The sequence below is a fragment of the Haliotis rubra genome, unplaced genomic scaffold (genome assembly GCF_003918875.1).
Source record: "Haliotis rubra isolate DU_JTF1 unplaced genomic scaffold, ASM391887v1 Scf14, whole genome shotgun sequence".
Taxonomy (NCBI): Eukaryota; Metazoa; Mollusca; class Gastropoda; order Lepetellida; family Haliotidae; genus Haliotis; species Haliotis rubra.
In genome coordinates this window covers 1,968,324-1,986,079 of record NW_025765336.1, presented here as the reverse complement: position 1 = coordinate 1,986,079, position 17,756 = coordinate 1,968,324, and the positions used below count along the sequence as shown (strand labels likewise).

The following is a 17,756-nucleotide window of genomic DNA, read 5'->3' as shown; positions in this document are numbered from 1 at the left end:
TGTATCATTTTCACTGCCACACGAATCTGTACCATTCTCACTGCCACAACAGTGTGTATCATTCTCCCTGCCACACGAATGTGTATCACTCTCCCTGCCAAAACAATGTGTATCACTCTCCCTGCCACGCTAGTCTGTACCATTCTCCTTGCCATATTCATATCTATCAGTCTGGTTTACTTATATTTGTCAACATACTTGATGTACCTATATGGCCAGACCTACTCAGTATACATTTTACTACCCATTATTCTTCCCACCACACCTGTATGTATCAGTCTACTGTCTGTAAATCTGATTTCCATATCCGTGTGTATCAGCCTGCTGTCAGTAATGTGATCTAATTTCTGAACTTACATATACCTGCTATGCTTATATTTACCTCTAAATCACAGCGCACTAATTCTTGCTAACTGAGCTGCTCCAAACAACGAAATATATATCCAGTGTTGAGGACTTCTCCGAAGGGGAAAACGACAGTGACGCAGCATCGCATTGACTTGTGCGACCTTTGCCTAGAGTTCTTGGATTGCTCGTCAATTTAAACAGGTTGATGGACAGTCAAGACGAGTTTCCAAAAGGCACGCAAAACGAACATTCTTAGGGTTTGCATACAGATTGCAATGCCGCTATTCGATGCACCCGCCTATGCCACCCGAGGACATGAACGTTGATTTCAAACGTATTAAAATGTGTGAAAATGAAGTTACATGAACCAAGTATTTCACATGATGGAAACATTATGTGATAATCTTCTTTGAGCACCGGTAGAATGAACATATAAAGCCCGTTCATATACATACCCTTGATATCCGGCATGATATATAAATGTCTTAGCTGTGTAAACATCGGACTCTTTCAAAATTTACTTATGTTTCCCCGCCTAAGGAAACTCCCATGTTTCCAACCATAGAAAACTTAGAACGAAATCGGAATTTTAAACTCCCATTGCAGTTGGAATGCATTGGACATACTCTATGATCACGAACTTCCTGGGGCACCTGTTTTTGTATTTATATTTGGAAATACCTATAAATCCGGTCATAGCCTACATGAAAGAGGTGCTGTGCATACGAAAATATACGATGAACGTATATTTGCAAGGTTTAGCATTGTATGAAATATATGTCCGAAATCCGGTCGTAGCGTGTATTCCTACAGTGTTTGCGTTTATTTCAGTGATGTAAAATCCGACTTTTAGTCCTGTGTGTGGTGTTGAATAAACAGTAACCCACCGTCCCCAGTGAGATGGAAATTTCGGACGAACACTGCGAACAAGTAATGCTTGTTTAATTAAGAGCTAAAGCACTGCACTTAGGGTTGGAGTACACGCTGTGGTTCCTGGGCAATGAGACAGGTTTCTGTACAACAGGGGCGGTGGGTTAGCCTAGTGGTTACAGCATTCTTTCGTCACGGGTTCGATTCCCCAAATGGGTGCAATGTGTGAAGCCAATTTCTGGTGTCCCCCGCCGTGATCTTGCTGGAATATTGCTGGAATATTGCTAAGAGCGGCGTAAAATCAAACTCACTCATTCTTGTCATACAGTCTTGTCAATAAGTTTTGGTCATAAGGATTCTTTATGCACAGATCTAAATACAGCGATGCGGTTTCACTGGTCCCTGCTATTTCTAGTTCGGGATGGTAAAGCAGGAGACGTGATATTTGATATTCGATCGTTATTGAACGATTTCCAATCATTGATGATTGTATGTTGTGCCATCCGATGTTAACTGGAGCATACCTTAAACACACTGGAGAAAAATTAATAATAACAACGCCCCCTGAACTATGATCAACTTTACTGACAAGTACAAATTTTCAGCAGTTCATTTCAACAGTTTGACAGCAATCGTCATTAAGACAATTCCTAAGTTTGAATCCCCTGAATAGTGTCGTGGTTTTGTGTCCCCATTGTGTCAACACGTGCGCAGTGAACTGAATTAATGCTGAGAATGACAACAATACACATGTTTTCTCCGTGTATCGAATTACCTTCGTCTATGTTCAAGTTTAATCGACGTATGTACACCTAAATTCGTTTGATACATTTCCTTATTTTGGAAATGTGGAAGAGTTTATTTACCAAACGCATCGATCAGCGATATCATTCTCTGCAAAGTGTCCCTTGATAAAAAAAAGATGTAAACACTTATTAAGACGTAAATATTAGCATATTGCAGTATTGACGTGAACCTGAGGGAAAAGTTCTGAGGCTGGATTCCTGTCGCAAAACTATAGCTAGGAAGGCGAGTTCACATATATTTGGAATGGATCCTGGTATATCTCATTTTCTTTTGGTAAACCTGATTGAAGTAACTGATCATCTCCAGCGTGAACCACGATCGCCATGATCCCACGTGACCTGAAAAAGAATTAGACTCATCTTACAAGGAACTTAACGTGACAATATGGGTAGTTGATCCTCCACCTACCTGACTGAATACCAGAGTTAGAATTGATCTTCAGGAACCCATGCTTGTCGTTAGAGGCGACTTCCGGATTGGGTCTTGGATCGATGGACTCAGGATCGATGACTTGGTAAGCACATGTCATCGTATCCCCATTTTGTTTTTCAATGCTCATGATGCTGATCACTGGATAGTCTGATCCAGATTCTATTGGTTACAGACTGTAACCATATAGCTGGAATATTGCCGGGTGCTGTGTTAAATCACAATCAAACAAACTTGGCAGCAAACTATTTACTCCAGGAGGACACCTGATCTCGTCATTGTAAAATTAGAGTGATTTAGGCGTACTTCAGTACTTAACCCTCGAATATATACCGCTCTGTAGAGTGTAGTTAATATTTAAAACAACTAAAAGCGTGGTCTGGTTCAAGCGAGAAGGAAGCAACACATTGGCCATTTGTCTTGAGCGGCCTCTTCTCCACACATGGCTTCAGTGTTAGCCAGTGGTAGGGTTCGCACAAGGTTCGTGCATGGAGTAGGGTGATGTCGGTGAGTAACATGCTCAGGATGTAGATCTGAGAACGATCGTCGGTATTCCCAAGCGATTGTTGAGTGAGTGAGTGAGTGAGTGAGTTCGGTTTTATGTCGGCTTTGCAATATTCAAAGAATATGAGGGGACACCAATATGGACATTGTACCCGTGTGTGGAATCGAACCCGGACCTTCGGCGTGGCGAACGAACGCATTATCCACTTGATGAATGTAGTACATGCATATATAAATCAGTTGTGGATGTATCCTGTGCGAATGTGAAAACTAAAGCCTCAAAACCCTCGCCACATCCATAAGAAATATCTGCTTAAAACTGAGTTAGTTGTATATACCTGATTTATGCTGTGTCAACAAACAAAACTACTGAGGCATTGAAACAAACCCACCCACCTACCGGCGTGTTGCTAACCGAAAATATTTCTTTAGCGCTTTTAGTTATATGATAAGTTTTGCTGGCTGTTGTCAAATGACGATATCCAATACGAACTAGCCAAAAGTTTGCAACGTATGTTCCACAATAAATCCTTTCAAGAAAACTGTAAATAATTCTAATGCATTAATTTTTTAAGTTACTAGTTTTATTTTTCTTTGTACTATCTCTACATGTATAGGATGTGTGTGTGTGTGTGTGTGTGTGTGTGTGTATTGTTTGTATCTATGCATGTATGTAAGGGTATATGTATGCATGTGTCTATGTATGTATTTAAGTATGTATACGTCTATGTATGTATGGATGAATTTATGTATGAATGTATCTTTGTAGATACCTATGTTTGTACGCATCGATGCTAATATTTATATATGTACCTATGTATGTATCTAAGTATGTATATACATGTATGTCAACAATCTTTTCATATTTTTTAAACGCTTTTTAAATATTGCTAATATTCTTTTTAAGATGTCATTTCGGCCTCTCGAGGCCTGGTGTTTGCATTTTATATGCTGTACTATGTTGTCTCATCATGTATAACACATGACACTATAATAAACTACTACTACTATTATTATTATTATATTCAGCAGAATTTCTGCTCTGATACAAATCACGTAATTCAAAATTGAGATATCAAGTCTTCAGCAAAATCCTATATAAGCACCAGATTTCGGAATTTTACTTGATGGTGTGGATTGGTTCCAGGAGTAAACCCTGTGTTGTGTTAGACTTACACACGTTTTCATGAAAGGAGGATGCTATTCTTACCATTTCCGAGAAACCCGGGGTTATCACTGAATGTCAAGAATTTTTTAGTCATATGTTCTCCGCTTTTTTTGCATTTTAGGTAATGGAGTGACTCAAGACTTACGTCGCATAAGCGTTGACTCCGACGTCTAGCGACTATACGGGAAGGGATCTCGTGTACTAATCGGGGCTGTGTTATCTCGAACGTTATCGTGTCTCATCAATAAGGTTTTCTGACGGAATATCCTCAGGTTCTCAACGTTAAAGCTAGCCGTTTAGTAATTACCTTTCCATTAAACAGAATGCCTAGAAACCAATAATCAACTGGGCTTTAATTAGAAATGACGTCGGAAATATCGAATACTTTTGGAAATTTGATCATGGCAAATGATGACATCATAACATAATTTGCGTTTATTCGTCTCTAATATCCCGCTATCACCTGAGTATATGCAGATGAGCCTGGTTCCGGCACAATCGTGGTTGAGAGTGTGAACACCGAGGTGGGTCATTGTAACCATCCCCTATTTTATGTAACAGTCCATATTGTAAATTAATTGCTTGTAATTGTTAGTGGCAACAGACTGAGCGACGCGCTCGTAAAATATCGCGTTGACGGTTCTCTTGGGTTCTCATAGGACTTCGCTATGAGGAGCTTGTTATCAGTTGTCATCACTTCCTGAAATGCCTTCTTGCTTTACCTGTCTTGAGGTCCAAATATGGTTTTCATTCTGCGACCTGACTTGCATATTATCTGCTTGGGATATCTCGGACAATATTTTTTTTACCTGCCTTCTGGGTTAAAAACCGGAGCACATGTCTCATTCAAGACTTTTAATGATTGGAGCAAAAAATACGTCTGCATGAGTGCACTGAAGTGTTGTTGTAGCTGCATATATTTGAACCTTTGTATTGTCTTTTATGATTGTAAAGCTGATCTAATATATGGAAATATAATCACTGACTAGTGCCATTAATTTTTAGTGATATCCTGATTTAGTAACTTTTGTCCTATAGTTTTACAAATACGTACTCTTAACCTATTCTGTCCCAGAATGCCTTCAGGGTATTGGCTTTAGTACTGAGTTAATGAGTACCGTTTTGTTGGTTTGTTTGTTGTTAAACTATTCACTTGGCAATATTCCGGTTATTCTGGCCTGTGCATATTCCAGCCCAGTGATTTGCATCATAAGCATCGATCCACACAGCTGGGATACAATGACTGAACGAGGTCAAACCATATGTCGCCTCTTACGACCAGCATATGGAAACAGGTACAAAATCTACCCTGAAAAAAAACCCACCGGGTAACAAGCTTATGTTGTGAGGTATTGGGTATAATTCTCAAAATTCCCACAAGGGAATTCATAAATGTAAAGGGTTGATAGGAATGTTCTGATTTCACATTACTTCACCTTTATTGTAGTGAATGGTCTCTCCGTTCAGTATCTGGGTGATGCTACATTTATTCTCCTTCATGTTTGAGAACTGACACGCCGCTGCAACCTCCTCACAAAACTCATCATCGGCTTCCGTACCAAGAAATTCATTCATTCGAATAACTTCTCGTCTCGGATCCTGAAAAAGGAAAGGTAGACATGTTTAATAAATCGGAGATATTAAGTAGTTATGACAGGGTGACCGAGTGACTGTATCTTTAAAGCCGGCGCGCAGGTTAACTCAAAAACGCACGATATTTTATTGACTCTTCAATTTGTCCAGTTACTGGCTTCTATTAAATTGTTGAAACAATGGTTGGTATCTGCTTTGTACTTTCAGAAAGCCTTACCCTTCGGTAAGATGAATTATTGTGTCAGAAGTGCGACTGCAATTGGATAGGGGTACAAGAGGTCTGCTGACCAACGCTCCTCGAAGGGTAGTCAGCCTCGATGACTTGATTGATGTGTGTCATCGTTTGACATCGGGATCGGGTGGTCAGGCTCGCTGACTTGGTTGACACGTCGTCGGTTCCCAATTGCGCAGATCGATGCTCATGCTGTTGATGACTGGATTGTCTGATCCAGACTCGAATATTTACAGACCGCCACCATATAGCTGGAATATTGCTGAGTGCGGCGTAAAACTAAACTCACTCACTCGTTTGACGTAAATCAATACTCATGATGATAGTCAATGGGTTGTCATATCCAGACTCAATTATATACTGATTTACAGTGTATATAAACGCCCAAGCAGCACTGCTTCGAACTCCAAGCTTACGTTTCACGCGGTGTACCGTATAGTGCAATTGGACCATAGTCCAATCGAAAAACAAGATTTAAACCAGTGGTCTCCCTCAACTCCCAACGCCCACGTCACTTTTGAAGGGCGGGTCACATTTACGAACAGGACATTGACTTACTGAAATAAGATCTTCATAGTGCACGACTAGAAAGGGATGATCTTCATGTTGTAACATCGCGCGTTCCCAACTTGTCACGTGATCGAACCAGCTACCCCATTCCACTGAAACATTCATAAGATTGGTTTGGTTTGGCTGTTGTTTAACGCCGCACTCTAGCAATATTTCAGCTGTATGGTTGCGATCTGTAAATAATCGAGTCTGGACCAGACTGTCCAATGATCAACATCATGAGCATCGATTTATTCAACTGGGATACGATGACATGTGTCGGATCCCGTTGATCGCCTCTTGTTTGCATTGGTTGCTGAAGACCAATTCTAACCCGTATCTTCACGGGTAACATTCATGATATGTAGGAGTAATGATGTAATAGGTAAAACAGCTTGTCTAGATATACATGCACTATAGTAAAACCAACGGACTTGAAATAAACACTTGTCATTTTCAAATCCGTAATAAATATAATTGTATATTTGCTAGTCTTATCATTATACAATTTAAAATAAATGCTGCAAAGAAAATTCAGATGGTCATCTGGTGCTCATCATCAGCTCAGGTTCTTGTGGAATCTGGATAAATAACCATACTGAGAAACGGGATACAGAATTCAATAATGAAAATGAATTACACGCAACCAAGACAGCGAATAGAACTTTTCCCAGGAATCGATTCGACAAAGAACCTTTCAGAGAACGTGAAGAGTCTCCCACACTGCAGCCTTCTGCATTATCAGGGGAGTCAGAAGCCCCTGGAGGGTACCACACTTAAGACTCAAAGAGCAATGGGGAGTCGGACACTTTGACACCTTGTTCAATTACATTGCTGTCAAAAGAGAATTCCATAAACGAAATGATCTCTGTAGTGCTAACGGAAGACGTCTTTCCTTGGATACATCTGAAGGTGTACACTGGCCAGTTCTTTATATAATTATCGGATTGTCATTGTCCGTGACGCTCTCTGCATATTATAAGTCGTACCTTGGATGGGCGTCCAAATGGAGTCACAACCACAAGATACTGTCTGCCACATTGAGATGTTAGAGTTTTAGCCTCTTCTATGAACATTGTTTTACCAATACCTGATCTTTGCAACCCCAACATCCCTTTCTGGCTATGTAAATGATATCATGGGAGGTGTCGTATGGTGACATGATCTTTAAGATACCCTGTAAATAGTCTGTACTGTGTATTCAGTGAAATCAACTGTTTTGGGCGAAGGATCGTTTGATCTTTGTGGAACCGAGGCGGAATAAACCCTATGTCCACGAGACAATTGCAGAATTTAATTAGATTTAATGCCGAGATCCGGAATTGACAGCTGCCAGATTGCAGAGCTTTTCAATGATGATAAATGTACTAGTCACAGATGGGGCAGAGATTTAATGCCGGTGTTGACAACTTGCTGGATTGGACAGCTGCCGGTTTTGACAGCTTCCTCTGTAATGGTGTTTTCGACACATGGGGAACATTTCCAATAAGGGCTTCGAATACCATCAGGTGTTAGATTTGGACTTTTTTTGAGGCAGTTCTACTGGAATCCATGGGTCTTTTCTAGTCAGTGCCATGGGATGCATCTGACTGCCTGTAAAGTTATTGTTTTAGAGATCTTAATGAATACATGCAGCAAAAGGGTTTGGGTGATCCTGTGGTGTATTTAGATACTGATTTATTATTATTTCAAACTCACGTTCGCCGTCACAGAATAACTTCAGCCAGTCAGGAAATGGGCAAATCGACAGCCCCCCTCGATACCGGAAGTTCTTCTCCATCAGTTGATACCACGACACAGCCACATCGCGTGGGTCTCTCAGGAGGTAGATAATTTTCACACGTTTTTCAGTGACTTGTTTCGGCAAGCGATTGAACTGCATGTGTCCATTGAGAACCCGAGGAGAGGTCCGCGAGTCCAGTGTCTCCAAGTCCACGCTCTCAACATGCAGATCGTGCTTGGTGTGGGGAACACTGGCAGTTGACTTACTCAGCAGCATGTTGACGATTTCGTAACACCAGTGTGTACCTAGGTAATCAAAGTGGAGAAAAATATTGGTTTGGTTTGCTATTTAAAGCCGTACTCAGCAATATTCCAGCTATATGGCGGCGGTCTGTAAATAATCGAGTGTGGACCACACAATCCAGTGATCAACAGCATGATCATCGATCTACGCAATTGGGAACCGATGACATGTTTCAACCAAGTCAACGAGCCTGACAACCCGATCCCGTTAGTCGCCTCTTACGACAAGCATGGGTTACTGAAGATCAATTATTTACGGGTAACAAGAAAATGAAAACATCTATGAGTAACAGAACGAAATACGAACGAATGGGTTTAACTTAGAGAGCTGACTCGCTATGGCAATTGAAGATTCTACCGGGGTAGACAGGGTCGGTGGTAGCGGAATACTTTTAGTAAAGTAACTACATGTATACAAATGCAGAGTGTCAGAATCGCCTGACTGGATGGCCAGTGATTGGCGGAAATGCATGCTGCAACCAATCTCCACTAGTTCAGCGTTGTGTTACCGACATTTTCCGTATTCTAACGAGAGTACATATTAGAGAGACATAGTAATAGCAAATATAACACCCAGTCAAAACTCATGACTTACTAAATATACTATCCAAAAAAAGAAACGCATAGGCGTTTTGTATTTTTAAATATCTATTAATTACCTATTGTGTTCAAACAATCGTCAAAATATGTAACAAAAGTGTTGATAACATGATTTTACACAATTGCACAAGTAACAAATCGACCCTGAAAATGTTGATTTTGATGAGATTTCTTACAAGGATAAAGAGCAACAAAATTCATTTTCCAGTTGAAACAGTGCAGAAAAGATCAGACACTGTCTGGCTATAAAAATCCAGATTACTTTCGGAAACCGGCATTCGTTTTGAAAGAGTTTCAAGGTCAAATCACTACGCCATGTCTTGACGTTGCCACAGGGAACATCGCCATTGAAAGAAAGCACGCTGGAGATTATCAATTTTCTGTTACCAGGCGTCTGAATGTTAGTCTGAGCACGATTTCACGGCTTTCAGGTCGTTACAACCAAACAGGTATTAATGACCGTCCCAGTACGTGACCTCGAATGACCACTGCAGCCCAAGAACGGTACATCCGGGTACTACATTTGCGTGATCGTACTGTGAGTGCACAGCAGCAAGGGTGCCTGGACTTGGGAGGATATCCGGTCAAACTGTACGGAACAGGTTGAGAGAGAGATTGGACTGAGAGCCAGGAGACACAGCGTCGGGACCGTGATACGTTGTCACTATCGCGCTCAGCGTCTCCGTTATCTGAAATTATCCACTTGGTTGTATAGACATTTCCTTCTTCTAAACTGATGTAAAACTTCATGCACTAAAGTCTATTTGTGGACGAGTGATACATGTTTGAAAATACAACATTTTCGCAACAGATTTCTGGCCTGTGCCTTTTTGGGGATAGTATACGCTTTGAAAATATCCGCGAATATCATGTGATCCCTAACCCTTTTGATGATCTACGCATGTGATACAACGAGGAGCAGACATTATCAACAGCCTGAAGAGGTAGTTGTTTGAAGCTTATGGCGGCAAGCACGGATTTTCGACGACCTGCCTAATCTATACGTTTAAACGGCTGATGTGGGCACATAATGACACTGTGTATGGCTAATCAGTGAGGATGACCTGTAGGACTATACAACCAATCCAATGTGCATCTAATATGCACAAAGGACTTAATTAGGCACCTCTGTATTTTTGCAATGATAGATACGTATTGCTGCAATGATAGATACGTATTGCGTACATAAAACCTCTCGTGGTGACCCCGATGGGAAAAAATGAGTATTTCTGACCCGTATGATCCTTTGACTCATATAAAACGACAAAATGATTGGAACACATGTTGATTTTATGATGATAATTGCTTATTTCAAAAACACACACCTGTACAAGTATAATATGGCCTTTGAATGTTTAATGTTGAACTTATTGTTAATTATGAACATTCAAAATGCCATGTTGCGTGTCTTACACGATTCAAGGTCAATACCGCGTGTAACCTCCATGTATGTCAACCAGCACCCTCCTCCTCATACCCCCTGTCAGCTTCCTGATCCTCTGAAGGGGCAGTCTACGCCATTCCTCGTGTAAAGCGACTTCCAACTGGGCCAGGTTCTGTACAGGAGGATCCCTTTGTTGCACACGACGACCAGTCATGTCCGAGATATGCTTCAAAGGGTTATATCCCAAAACTTCCACATCCCAATACTACCACACATTGTTAAAACAACAACTGCTCATCACCCCTTTTTAGGTAATAGGATAGCCCAGGAAGTGCACTGAAGTGAAACAACAGATAATGATACACCACCTGACTTAGCAGAGTAGAGATTTTAGTAGAGAAGAGAGCAGTTAGTTAACTATCTGAAATATATATAATATAAATCCCTGCATATTTCATGTAGGCAAAAATTGTGAATTTCATTTTCTTGTTTTACCTTGAAATGTTGTTGATTACGTTCATAGTGTTGTGAATATACAAAAAATAACTTCTTCAAGCTTAACATACATTTAATGTACATGTATATTAAAATATGCAGTTTTACAATATAACATGGCTAAAGTAGTATGTAGCAAAAAATTCAAAATGAGAATATGAATTGTATTGTGCATACTTGAAGCTCTACTACCAAACATACTTGCACTACCAAATCAAGGCATAAACACATAAATCAATTCTAATTAAATAAGGATATTGGTAATGTTATGGACATTGGCATTGATTATTATGGTAGTGACACAATAATGGTAGTGACATTTATAATAATAGCCAGTTTTATATGACATATTTGGAGTAGATAGTCTTACCTTAAGGATATACTTACAAAATTCCAGGTGCGTTCTTTCTAAAATAGTTGCATTTTCATACCCCCAAACTTCTGACCCATATAATAAAATTGGTAAAATGCATTGATCAAAAAGTTTCATCTGACAGTCAATTTGGATTTCAAGTTCCCTATAATTATTTTAAAAACAGAAAACATCGCCCTTGTTGCTTGTTCTGCAAGTCTCTTAGTTGATTTAGCAAACTTACAATTGCCGTTAAATAGAATTCCCAAGTATAGATATTCTCGGGCAACTAGGACGGTATATAATGTCACCACCGGCCCTATCACAGCTCCTCTTTGTATTCTTTACTGATTAATGGATTAAACCATTACAGACAGAGGTAATCAGTATGCTAAAGTGTGTGCAGTCAACCATAAATGTTGTTGTTATAAGCTGTGGAAGTTTTGGGATGTGGAAGTTTTGGGATGTGGAAGTTTTGGGAGGATACCGCTTCAAAGGGTTAAGAGCGGGATCATTCAATCGTGAGATATGTTAGGGGGCGTTTAACTAAGTTTTTTTGTGCATATGTACATAGGGATATTAAACACACTGTCATGTCTCTGAATTATCCCGACAAAATATCCCTTTTTGCTTACAAAGGGCAAAGACGATGCAGGAATGCAATAAGCCAACATTTATATCACAGACATTACAAAACAAATACAAAACATTATGCAAAACGATAGTGTTATCAATATATGATTTGCATACCATTTTTCAGCAGTGATCCAAAGTTGATACGATACTGATATCATACTTTTCGGGATCATTTCTACAGTATGCATCGCCATGACTTCTGGTATAACTTACATTTTACCAAACCACAAGGCAATTAGGGGGCATCATTTCATTGAAGGTGTTTGGACCAACTTGTAGTTGACTTCAAAGATGACTTATATACTTCGGAAGAGAGGGTATCCACATATGTGTTATGATGAAATGTCATATATATTGTATGTACTTTGTGGGGAGCTCATTGTACAACACTGCAACCACTACTGACAAAATTATCCAACAAATAAAGACTGAAATGTGCCTATAGATATTGGTACCCCCCATCAATCTCACTTTATGATGAACGGACAAAAGCGCGTGTTGTAATTGGCACGAGATGCTTGAAAACCTGTTTGGACCTATCGTGACAGATTCAGTAAACATCATCAAAGTGCAGTTCCACAACTGAATGAACACAGCCTTGTCCATGGTGTCAGCCAAAATGTTCAGCAGAGCATGGATTGAACGCATGGATCATATATGCAGGTGGTCGACAGCGTTCCACCAAACAGCGAGAAGACACGTATCTCCTGACAGCAGCTAAACGTCACCACTTCACCGTCACCAAAATGACCCGCGGAACTCAAACAATACACAATGCTTGTCTTCAGTCACGGAGGCAAGTGTGGATTGGACTGAAGATTTATTGGACATAACTTGACTGGGTTCCAATACTTTTCACTGGTGAAGCGGGATACTGTCGAGGCATGATAGATTTCTATGCCCGAAGTGTGGAGTTGAGAAGGTAAACGAATAGCCAAAAATAAGCGCCTTGCTGGGTGCAATAATGATTCGGATGGGATTAGGAGAGCTGGAAGAACCAATCTCCATGACCTAAAGCGGGGAAGGATGCAAACATATGTGCTGTGTACAAGGATGACATTCCACAAGTGTACATAAGGCCGTCCTGGACTTCATCCAAACTGACGACCACCTCATGCCAAGATCATTGATGCCTATTAGAGTGAGAAACTTTTGTCCATTCTACCCTATCGAACACACGTGGAACGAGGAGCAGATCGTCTTTTTTAAACGCCTTGTACTTCTGACAAATCATCTTCTGATACACTTCCCCTGACATATAAATTCTTATTTCACAGTTCATGTCTCCTCCCTTCCCCTGTCTCTTCTTAATCAGTTCTTATGTACTTGTGTCGTTATGCACCGGGCCATATATCTGACACAGACACCAACCCAAAGTATGCAGATCAAACTCATCCAGTAACAACAGAGCTTCTATGTCAGATACATCCAGACTAATGTACCATTTTCATGTGTTTCGTTTTGTTTGTTTGTTTTGTTCTTTTTTCAGGTGGACGATTGACTGTCATGTCTTTATGACGGGTACGACCGGTCTGTCACATATTGGCGCCCTGGGGTAGCCTAGTGGTTAAAGCGTTGGCTCATCACGCCGAAGACCCGGGTTCGAATCCCCACATGGGCACATTGTGTGAAGCCCATTTCTGGTGTCCCCCGCCGTGATATTGCTGGAATATTGCTAAAAACAGCGTAAAACCATACTTACTCACTCACTCACTCACTCATTCACTGTCACATATTTGGGAACTCCATGTACCAAAACTATTTGACAGTGATTCAGAGCATTTGAAATTTTGAATGAAATTTATTTCCTCCAGATTATGGATCCTCCTAGTAAAACCATGGTAAATCACGCATTTGAAAAACAGTTTTACGCCGCTTTTAATTATAACACTAATGTTGTAATAGATGGATGCTTTACTAAAGCTTTAACACTATTTTGCAAAATTGCGATCTTCTTATTATTTTGCGAAAGTGTGGCGCTGTAAAAATTTGCCGATTTACCAAGATGTTTATGCATTATTAAGATATTCTTACGTATTCTCATATTCTTTTCAATGAGTATGAACGCTGCACAGAAACACTATCACGATAAGAATCAAGAGTGAGTGAGTTTTACACCGCTGTTAGCAATATTCCAGCAATATCACGGCGGTGGACACCAGAAATGGGCTTCACATACTGTACCTATGCCGGGAATCAAACCCGGGTCTTCGGCGTGACGAGCCAGCGCATTAACCACTAGGCTACCCAACCGCCCCTAGAATCAAGAAGTACAGCCGACAACATTGTCACCATGTCATTAATCGAGCATTTAATCGAAGTCACTAAGCCTTTCAGTTACCAAAGTATGCTAACCAGGTCTGGCCATATAGGTACATCAAGTATGTTCATAAATATAAGAAAACCAGACTGATAGATATAAATATGGAAGCGAGAATGGTACAGATTAGAGTGGCAGGGAGAATGGTACAAATAGACTGGTGTGGCAGGGACAATGGTACAGATTGGGGTGGCAAGGAGAATGGTACAGATTGATATGGAAGGGAGAATGGTACAGATTGGTGTGGCAGGGAGAATGGTGCAGATTGGTGTGGCAGGGAGAATGGTACAGATTAGCCTGGCAGGGGGAATGGTACAGATTGGTGTGGCAGGTTGATTGGTACAGATTGGTGTGGCAGTAAGAATGGTACAGATTGGTGTGGGAGGGAGAATGGTACAGTTAGATTGATGGGCAGGCAGAATGGTACAGATTGGTGTGGCAGTAAGAATGGTACAGATTGGTGTGGGAGGGAGAATAGTACAGATGGATTGGTGTGGCAGTCAGAATGGTACAGATAGATTGGTGTGGCAGTGGGAAAAGTACAGTTTGGTGTGGCGAGAGAATTGTACAGATTTATGTGGCAGGGAGAATGGTACAGATTGGTGTGGCAGTGAGAATGGTACAGATTGGTGTGGCAGTGAGAATGGTAGAGATTGGTGTGGCAGTGAGAATGGTACAGATTGGTTAATATTCACTGATTTACCAGATCGTATGTGTCCACAAAGCATGACGTCATCATCCCTACACGTCACTTCCGGCATGTTCCTGACTATATCTTCGTTGTAGAAGAACGGATAACGCACGCTGTCCACCTCCAGTACTGGTAGCTCGAACTGAGGGGCGTTCATTGGCGATACCTTGACAAGTGGCATGTCTGCAATCCTGACAACCGAAGGTGATTAAATGGTATAGTTTAATAAGGAGAAGTGGTTATTTGTTCAACCTTTCTATTCATATTAATGTAATAATACAGAAATCTTCGACTGACAGGTTTTGTTAAATGGTTAGAAAATAAGTTTTGCGTCCATAAATAGAAAAAATGGATATATTTTTATGCTTGAGTGCGTGCATGCTATATGAGAAGGCACACATCAATGTTAAAATAGCGTTTAGATTACTGATTTGTATGACTGCATTTGTTTATTCATTATATGAAGTACCGCTATACGTTGTTTGCGAAGTACATTCATCTTGAATGCCGAAACCTACAGCGTATCTGCAGATATGTTGGTTCTTGCGAGAAGTTGAGAAGCAATAGATCCTGTTTTTAGTTGCCTGGTTTGTTTACAGACCACCATCACATGATAGACTATATGGACCTAGTTTCATGCAAGTTGTGAGAATTGCAGTTGCTGCAAGTAAGGCTGGACATGTTTACCCCTTTCACGAACACCTATCGTTTATGTATGGTAATTAGAGCTGTGACGATATATCGTAGTATCGATAATCGTGTCAAATATATCGATACACTGTATTTGACCTTAAAATTGAATTTTCATCAGAAATTGACGGTTATGTCAAAATTTACACTGTTTCTTGTTATCAAAATACACTTTTTTAAAGAAAATAACTAAAGATAGCATATCGTGATATGCATCGTATCGAATCGTATCGTTCCATGATATCGCGATACGTATCGTATCGTGAAATTTCTGTATCGTCACACCTCTAATGGTTATGGCTTGTGCACAGTGGAAGTTTTCATTATTTAACATCGTTGTTAGTTGCTTAAAGCCACATTCAGCATGAGCATCTACACAATTGGGATATGATGTGTCAATCACGTCAGCCAACCCGACCACCCGATCCATTTAGTCGTCTCTTACGACAAGCATGGGTTACTGAAGACCAGTACTTGTTGGTCCCTGCCTGGCGCTCGGCATTAATGGGTACAACAAGGACTGATCGACTCGGAGTCAGTATAATGTGTCTGAGTGGGGTATTCATGCTTCACTGCGGCATGGTATCTCAGTGGGCTAGCACTTTAAAACCAGCTTCAGTCTGGGCTAGTACAAGCAGCCGCACATACACATACACACGCATGCACGTCGTCATATGAGCGAAATATTCTCAAGCACGATATTAAACCCAATTTCACCTCACCTCACTGAAGACCAATTCTAACCCGGATCTTCACAGGTAATATAGAAAATAATAACTCGCCCTTCCGTCTGTAAGGCTGTCTGACCAGAGAGCGTTGTATGAGTTGTGGTCTAGCCCCCTTTCAACATTCGACCTATCGTTGTCCCAACAAATGCTCTAGTAAAGGCACAGTAATCAGATCGAAATATGAAGCCATCCTTATACATTATGTGCATATACTTTCTATGGATATTGAAGAATAAAATATAATATGTATTCTAATGGGTACAATGTGTTGAAAGATGTATAAATATTTACCTTTGTATTAACATTGAAACTGCCTGTGGCAAACATGCCGAACGAACGTTTTGTTCATGTCTGCTGTCAAGCAATTGTGGGCCGTTATGCAGATTGATACGCCACCAACATATAGTATGACCAGAAATTATTGAGAATTTTAGGAATATGTTTAATTGGATTTCTAGTTTAAACAACCTTGACCAGCTATCAAGTGCGTGGATTCATTCAAGAGAGACAATTACGTTAATCCTTTTTTAAGGCAGGATATGATTGATAGAGTAACTGTGGCTGTCTGTAAGGAGACAGTGGGAAATGTGCTGCATGCAATGGGTTGGCAGAAAAGTCGAGGAATTCCATCACCGATCATGAAAACTGAACAAAAGGAGCGAAGGTTGAACTGGTGCTTACAACATAGAAATTTTAACTGGGACAATGTGATTTTCTCAGATGAAAGTTCTTTGTGGCTGTTTCCTAATACACTGACATTCTGGACCAAACAAACTGAAAACCTTTGTATCAGCGCCCAAAATACAGTCCGAAATTTAACATGTAGGGGGCATATATGTGTTAGGGACAACTCCCCTCTGTGTATTTGAAGGGAATATGAACAGTGAGCGGTACACAAATATTCTCGAGGGACATTTACTTCCATCTGCTCACGTGTTCTATGGACGTTTTGGATTTTCCAGCAGGACAACGACCCAAAACATCCTTTCAAAGCATTCACAGGCCTGGTTTCGGACCCAAAATATGACATTATTAGATTGGCCAAGCTATAGCCCTGACCCAAATCCAAAAGAAAATGTTTGGGGACTTATGAAGGAAAGCGTCAATAAGAAAACTCTGACAAATATTGCTGAAATGAGAGAAGAGGTGGTCCGATATTGGGACAGCATGGACCACGACTTTCTAACTTCTTTGATGAGTAGTATGCCCCGCCGCATTGAAGCCTGCATTGCTGCCCATGGTGACTTGACAAAATACTAACTGTTCACCTGTCTTTGAATCTTGAGTTATGTTCTGCTAATATTCACATTAATACGTGAGTAATGAGTGAAAAAA

General features: G+C 40.5%; 2 protein-coding genes across 9 annotated transcripts in view; one reads left to right on the top strand and one right to left on the bottom strand.

The window, feature by feature from the left end:
• Positions 1 to 17,756, top strand: part of LOC124268713 (sulfotransferase 1E1-like) — a 61,049-nt gene that overhangs the window by 40,901 nt on the left and 2,392 nt on the right. The gene's annotated exons all lie outside the window — the stretch shown is intronic.
• LOC124268711 (sulfotransferase 1B1-like) overlaps positions 1,784 to 17,756 on the bottom strand; it is a 48,940-nt gene continuing 32,967 nt past the window's right edge. For 5 of the 8 annotated variants that reach the window (XM_046703707.1, XM_046703704.1, XM_046703706.1 and 2 more), the window contains 6 exons: positions 15,016 to 15,194; positions 9,602 to 9,814; positions 8,199 to 8,528; positions 6,510 to 6,613; positions 5,563 to 5,725; positions 1,784 to 2,363 (listed from right to left, as the gene is read on the bottom strand). In XM_046703707.1, coding sequence (XP_046559663.1) covers positions 2,254 to 2,363; positions 5,563 to 5,725; positions 6,510 to 6,613; positions 8,199 to 8,528; positions 9,602 to 9,814; positions 15,016 to 15,184 — 1,089 coding nt within the window. In that variant the 5' untranslated portion in view covers positions 15,185 to 15,194 and the 3' untranslated portion in view covers positions 1,784 to 2,253. Of the gene's footprint in view, positions 2,364 to 5,562; positions 5,726 to 6,509; positions 6,614 to 8,198; positions 8,529 to 9,601; positions 9,815 to 15,015; positions 15,195 to 16,415; positions 16,549 to 17,756 lie in introns of those variants that run through there. The other 3 variants (XM_046703705.1, XM_046703708.1, XM_046703709.1) reach the window with 3 other exon arrangements.